Source organism: Bidens hawaiensis, unplaced genomic scaffold (assembly GCF_021521415.1).
Source record: "Bidens hawaiensis isolate Kalapana, Puna unplaced genomic scaffold, B.hawaiensis_p1.1 tig00000935_1, whole genome shotgun sequence".
Classification (NCBI taxonomy): Eukaryota; Viridiplantae; Streptophyta; class Magnoliopsida; order Asterales; family Asteraceae; genus Bidens; species Bidens hawaiensis.
The window spans coordinates 2,104,746-2,112,446 of record NW_027491054.1 but is presented as its reverse complement, the minus strand read 5'-3'; the positions used below and the strand labels follow the sequence as shown (position 1 = coordinate 2,112,446).

Below are 7,701 nucleotides of genomic sequence, written 5' to 3'. Positions count from 1 at the left end.
AGAAGATAAACAGTCGAATCGGAAATACCTTTAATTTTCATGTTAAAACTATTGAATTAGGTTGAATCGATCTTCAATAGAAATCAAGATGTAATAACACTCGAGTAAGGAATCAATCTTCAATAATTAGGGTTAAGAATCATAGAGTATGATGTATATTATGATATGTTTGTTGAAAGCATCACATGGCTAGGGTTTCATCGAACAGGGGAAGTCAAGGTTCGGTGAGGCAGGGGAAGCAAGCAACGTGTGTCCAAGTCTATTGAATTGCAATTTTACAAATATAACCCTATGGTTAGAAGTTTTTTAGTTTTCTTCCTAACTAGGAGTTTTTTCTTAATCCTTTCCCTATAGAAGGGTTAGAATGAAAACTCACTTGAGTTGTTAAAACTCTAAAAACCCATTCTAAACCACATGTTTTTAATTAAAGTTTAAATCTTGTGATCCACAATTAAAGTGAATAAAAAATGTAAATGTAAATATAAATATAATTTTCTCTCTCCTGAAAACATATATAAAAATTAGTAAAAAAATGTTAAAAAATAGCAAAACAAACTTTTTTTTATTTTTCGATATTTTTTATTAAATGTTACAACATATATTACGTGTGTAAGAAAAAAAAACAAAAAAAAAACGATATTACATAAGGTTTTCACGGATTTTCACAACTCAAATGAGTTTTCATTCTATTCTTCCCATATATATATTAAAATAGACATACACTTACGTATATAAATAAAATAACTAAATAACTAACTACATAAAAGCAACAGTCAAGTAAGAAAATTATGTTTCCCTGTAGCTACTGCATTTTCAAATAACCCATTCGCTTAACCAAAATTGAAGAACAAAAAACAGAAATTATTAATCCCGCAAAAGGTTTTAACCATAATCAGATAAACTGACTATACCCTTTCCATATATCCATCTATATCTATCAGTCCATATTGTCCCATATCCCCAACTTCTAATCCTGACCATCTAAAAACTACATCACCCTAAATTCTTATCATTCCACAACCTCGGCAATGTACGCGACAAGTTCATCCATCCTAACTGACCATTTCCATTACCACTCATGTAGTTAAAACCAGTCCCCGGCCCTCTAGCGGCCTGAGGTGGTACCACATTGGCAGCTATAGGTGGCACTGGTTCACGCCCTATATCTGCAAAGCTTCCAGATTGAATCATCTCGGTTGGACCATAACTAACACCCGAACGCAATCCGCTACACTCCGATAAAACGCTATATAAGCTCTCGTCCACGTGATCTGGAACTACGCCGCCTGACCACCCGTCACGTGCCACCTCATTATCAGAAAACCAAGTTTGACTTACCCAATGATGTGGCGGTACCGACATCGGCAGGTTAATCCCAGGCCAACCTGAAACCGTGTCCAGTGGCAACAAGTGGCCCACTCCGTCTGTGTATATGTTTTGCTGAATGTTTGATCGTGGGTCTAACGGTAACGATGAAGTTAAATTTCTGGGATATTGAGTGGGTCCCAGATAATGGGAATTCTGATCTTTATAAAGTGAATGTGATAGTAACTCGTTGCGGTCTTGATTAACATAAGGGTTAAAGAAAGAATCTCCACCGTCGGTTCGTCGGAGGATGTAACTTGATTGTGTAACAGAAGAGTAGTCTTGGGTTACGGGTGTCGGTTGATGATAGTAAACGTTCGGTAAAGGCGCTAGCGGCCATATTTCACTGGCGGCAGAGGGCGGGGGAAACTGTTCAACAGAAACGGAAGCATTTGCATGATCTATGATTTCAGGATAATCAGGTAAACTAGAAGGAAAGGTATCTGATTCTGTTATGACATCACAGAATGTTTGGTGTTGATCGGAATCTTGACTTGATGGGTTTGCAGTTTCATGATTTTCTGTGTTAATATCTGGTTCTGGCTGGAATAAAGTAATCGTGTTTTGTTCCATGTTCTCCTGGATATAAAATATAAAATCTGAAGCATTAATCATATTAAAATGGTCTTTTCTGTTAAAATTAAAGTGCAGGGACTTTCTTGTCAAGTTATAAAAGTTTAGGGGTTTAATCATGCAAAGATAAAGTCCAGGGACTTGCAACAATAAGTTGCAAAAAAAATATTAAATTTTGGAGAAAAGTGTTCGCGGGTCAACCTACCATGTACCGGTAAGTTGCAAGATTTTATCAATGCACATCCATAAGTGTTTTTACCCATTAACAAACCCATTTGACTAAGGGTGTGCATGGGTTGGTTTTGGGCTCAAACTGAACCAAAAACCCGGTTTTTGAGTTTGTGAAAACCATTTGCTTACGGTTCGGTTACGATTTTTCTGTTTACCATTTGGGCTTAAAAGTTTTGGGCTGAAAATAAAAATTGGCTCAAGATAATAAATTTGTACCTAAAGTTTTTATTAATTAATTATTATTTGATTATTATACATTTGGGTTACAATATTTAGAAATAATTAGGGATGTGCATGAAACCGAAAAACCTATCCATGACTGGAAAAACCAAAATAACCAAATTTAAACGAAAACCGATGGCTTGGTTTTATGTTTTCATAAAACCAAACTTTCGAAAACCAAAAGATTTAGCCCAAAGTTTTAGTTGCAAATTCAGTGTTTTGAGCAAAATGTTTTTCCAACCTATAAAACCAAAACCAAAACCAAAAAACAGAAACTGAATGGTTTTCAAAAACTGAAAAACCGAATTACTCAATATTCAAAATTATAAATAAAAAATCCATAAGTTTGTTTTGATTTTTTCGGTTTTAATAACATGCAAAACCGAAAGCAAATTTGTACCCAAAGTTTTTATTAGTTAATTATTATTTGATTATTATACATTTGGGTTACAATATTTAGACATAATTAGGGATGTGCATGAAACCGAAAAAACCTATCCATGACTGAAAAAACCAAAATAACCAAATTTAAACGAAAACCGATGGTTTGGTTTTATGTTTTCATAAAACCAAACTTTCGAAAACCAAAAGATTTAGCCCAAAGTTTTAGTTGCAAATTCAGTATTTTGAGCCAAATGTTTTCCAACCCTATAAAACCAAAACCAAAACCATAAAACAGAAACTGAATGGTTTTCAAAAACTGAAAAACCGAATTACTTAACATTCAAAATTAAAAATAAAAATCCATAAGTTCGGTTTGATTTTTTCGGTTTTAATAACATGCAAAACCGAAAGCAAACCGAAAACTCGTTTTAAAACATAAAACCAAACCGTCAGTTTTTGTTTAGGCTCGATTTATTCAGTTTCATGTACACCATTGCATCTGACCTGTGCATCACCACCAATATAAGGAAAGTTGGATGGTGACTAGATATCAACATACCTCTAACTCAATCAAAAGCGCATCACTTGTTTGTCCATCAGCATGCTGCTCTTCACTAGATTGCTCCAGTTCTTCATCCTGGCCATCGACTAAAAACTCATCATCCTGATTGTTATCATACAAATCCAAAGTGGGGCCGTCTTTTGACTCGCATTTCTCTTCCATTTCGTTCCTCAAAGACTCGCTCAACTGCCCGAGCCCGTCTTTTGACTCCCATTTCTCTTCCATTTCTTTCCTCAAAGACTCGATCACCTGCCACTTAGCAGATCGCCAGCTTTTCCAATTCTCAAAGCCTGCAGGTAGATCTTTCTTTACCAAATTCAACCTGTTTTTTAAAAAAAATAATAACTTTAATTCTTAATAATATTAAATGTGATACATACAAAACAAAACACAATAACAAACCAGTAACTATGTAACTTCTGTCTCTCTTCTTCCTCAAACATTTCAAATGGTTTAACACAAAAACCATCAAGGTTTCCTAAAACGTTATTAAGAGATCGTGATTGGACGCTGGTGTTAGACTGTTTCATACTGCTTTTAACTCGTTCATGCTGCTCCTTGCTGACCTGGAAAATTAATTAGCTAAGAAAAAAATAACAAGAAATCCACAATGTGATTCAAAATAAAATTATCACCTTTATATATGACATATATTTGGCACCATCACCAAACTCTATTTTAAGCTTGCGTAACTTATCTCCTTTTTTAGGTCTTGTTACCGATCTCCCACTTGATGAGTTATAATATTTGTTCGGCATATCTGTTCTGAAAGCACTCACAATAAAAATAAATAAATCATTTAGTGTAAAATTAGCAGAAGCTAAACATAAGTTAATAAATGGCAGTACCTCATTAAAGTTTCTCCGTTGTCACTATTGCATGATTTATTATCAGCATCCCATGAAGAAGAACCAGATGTTGCACACAAATCATGTTGTAAGCCAGTCTCATGTGAGGGCCCACTTTTGTGAAATTCCCTTTTAGGCCTGTTACATGGATTATACATCCATCAATAATGAAATAAAATGAGCATAAAGATGATGATGAAAAGATTCCAAAATGAAATAAAAGAATAAATAACCTTGGTGTTTTCTGCATAAAATTATCTGGATTCATGCTTGTTGTCCATCTTTCCTTCCACGATTGCAGACTTCCGATCATCCTGCCAAACAACGAAATTTAGAGAAATGACTAATCACAAAAGTGGTCAGAAAAAATACACACACACACATATAGAGAGAGAGAGAAGGAACCATGAGAAAAACTTCAAGAAAACCACTTTTAAACAAGAATTTTTCTAATATTTAATTCTTTCCATATCTTATTAATCTTTGCCAAAAAAAAAACTATGTGTAGTTAGCAAGAGTATATGTAACTTGTAAGCTACATATATGTACCTCCTATGAGATAATATATGTAAGTTTGTGAGCTACATATATGTAACTTCGCAAGCTACATTATTTTTTATTTTTTTTACAATACCGACCTCATAATTAAAAAATGGAAAAAAAAATTGATTGACTGATATTAATTCAATCAATTTTTTTCGGTTTTCTTGTAACTTTATGGTTTTCACATGAACCCTCTCATATATATACACGCACGCACATATAGGAGAGTGTTCAAATCAAAACCAAGAAATATGTTAGGAACCGCATATAATGCACTTGCAGCTCTTGCTTTAAGTGTTATACAGAAGACGCTTACATAACCACCTACCCACTGTATCATTTAATCATTAACGCACAGCGTACAATTTATGCGGTTCTCGCGGTTCTCAACATAAATTTGGTTCTTAAAAGAATGTGTCTCTATACATGTATATAAATATTACAAATTGAGATGGCATACTTGGTATGGTATTCATGCAATTCTGAATAATATGCTACTTTATTAGCCTTGTTATGCTGTTCCTGACGAAGAATAACATCAGGATGATAATCACCCGAGCAAATTGAAGCACCCCTACACAAGAATATTAAAGATAAGTTCACTAACTAAAAATATTTACAGTAGAAATACTAACCTGTTACAGTTTCTAAATACAAACAACGGGTTTCATTGTATTGTTTATGTTCTCTTAACTTAATCATGTGATTCCCACATGACTAATAATGAAGGATATAATTGCCTTTTTCAAGGTATTATTTAGAGGTATAATAAGAAAACATCAATTTACTACTAAAAATGAGAGCTTGAAATTACCATTTTGGGAATAGATTTCCAAAGTACAAATTATTCCCAGTAAACAACTCATGAACAGCTTTATGTGGGTCGGCTCCTTCGGGAAGAAACTGGGTCAGAAACTCTCTTTCTTGAACAGACAAATGAGTTTGCCATACCTACAATGGGCTCCAACAAAACAATACATTAAAAACAGGTCAAAATCGACTCATTTACTTATAAATGGGTCGGTAAATGTATTTTAACTCTGAACATGTAAGATAGCAAAATGAGGCTGAAAAGATTGGTCAAAGGTAGGACAGTGAATGAAACGGAAAAAACAAATCCGTAACCGAACCCAAACAGAAACCCGACGGTTTGGTGTTATATTTTTGTAAAAAATCGAATTTTAGGTTCAGCTTTGATTTTGCATGTAATTAAAACCGAAAAAGACCGAACCAAACCAAATGCATGCAATTTCATTTTATATTTTGAATATTAAATAATCTGAAAGAATTTAGTAAATAGTGTAATCCAAAGTATTTTAGCCCAAGTGTATAATAATCAATTAATCATTAATCAACAAAAAGATATAGACAAAATTCATTGTTTTGGTACAATTTTACTTTTTCGATCCAAAAATTTCAAGCCCAAATGATAAAAAAAGATACCAAATGGTTTCCAAAAACTCAAAGACCGAATTTTCGGTTTTAAATTCGGTTTTTGCCCAAAACCAGCCCATGCACGCTCCTAGTCAAAGAGCTCAAAAGGCGCAAAGGTGTGTTTTTAATGTTATGTTAAGAATATGTCACCAATGAGATAACATTTTTTTGTAAACTATTTGACACGCTTAACTATTTAAGTATTTAAACTGTGAAGACAAAAACTGTTTCAGGTCAAGCCAACTTATCCTGAAAACGCTTTTGTGTGTTTAACCTTACCTCATAGGATAGCAAACCAGTTAAGTCACTAAGTTCAAATAGTTCAAGAGGAGCTTCAAAGACATCACCAAGGACGTTTTGATAATTTGCACCATAAGGAAGAAATGGAGCCAACTCTCTTTGTGCAATACTTATCTGCTCCTTCTTAGAAACAACATGTTCTTTCTTGTCATCCCACTCAAGAGAAATATGTGATTTTGTGTTTGAATCAAAACGAGAATATTTTTTCTTTTTCACTTTTTGAATCTCCCAAGATGCGTGAGGAATGTCATTGCTTACTTTAGAACGTTTACTCAACTTATCAGCCGCCATTTATGTATAGAACCCCAAAGAAAAAAGTAAAAAATTATGGAAGGTTGTTGTATTAATCAATGGCCACCTATATGCTGTTTCCATGAGCACCCTGACAAAAAAAAAAAATTCAAATGACTCGTTCATATAAGTAGTCATTCTCACATAACTTGATTAAACAAAGACAATGACAACATTGAAACCATATTAAACTTCTAAAATGCAATTAAACTTGTGGCACCACATTAACAAAAATGAAATTTAAACCACTCGTATCAAGTCGAAACCCTAAATCCCCAATTTCACCTTCACTTATCATTGTTACCAATTGATCATCATCAAAACTTAACAAATCATGTTAATTTAATATTGCTATCAATAAGTTATCTCAATAATCTTTCAGCATATGTGCAAAGCAAATACTTTGTAAACAACTTGTAGAGCAAATATCTACAACTCTTAACTGATACAAACAATTAACCCTAAAAATTGACATCAAAACAATAAGCAATCATCTAGAATCCTTTAATCGACAAAATTACCTAACAATCCACATAAAAAACCTTCACCTCCATCAAGGATAAGAGGAAGAGAATAATAGGGATTGACTTAGTAAGATCAAACCCTAGAAATTGGGATTAATAATGAAGGGGAACGATAGCAGCAACCGGAGGGTGAATTGGTGGATTGGTGTTTGCATTGAATAGGATTGAAGGATGAACTGAAGGATTGAAGAAGAAGAGAGCAGTAGTAGTAGTTGATATGATATGACATTATCCGATTGATATATTATTATTATTATTATTATTATTATTATTATTCGTGAATGGGGGAGGCAGAGGAGCGACGCATGTATGACTACTGAATGAAGAGAGGAGTAACTAGAGTATCTTTTCTTTTTTTCCCCAAAAAGGGGCAACAAACTTTAGGTATCTTTTTATTCGGGATGATCCAATGGCAAAGTTTGCC

At 33.7% G+C, this 7,701-nt stretch overlaps 1 protein-coding gene across 1 annotated transcript; it reads right to left on the bottom strand.

Moving 5' to 3' along the window:
- Positions 1 to 800: 800 nt before the first annotated feature.
- On the bottom strand, positions 801 to 7,333 carry LOC143548722 (uncharacterized). The gene is made up of 10 exons (XM_077039815.1): positions 7,275 to 7,333; positions 6,442 to 6,844; positions 5,543 to 5,679; positions 5,189 to 5,302; positions 4,419 to 4,499; positions 4,186 to 4,323; positions 3,973 to 4,102; positions 3,740 to 3,903; positions 3,335 to 3,659; positions 801 to 1,944 (listed from the first exon to the last, which is right to left on the bottom strand). Exons 2-10 carry the CDS (start codon positions 6,751 to 6,753, stop codon positions 994 to 996), a joined length of 2,352 nt encoding a protein of 783 aa, XP_076895930.1. The 5' UTR covers positions 6,754 to 6,844; positions 7,275 to 7,333; the 3' UTR covers positions 801 to 993.
- Positions 7,334 to 7,701: the final 368 nt, after the last annotated feature.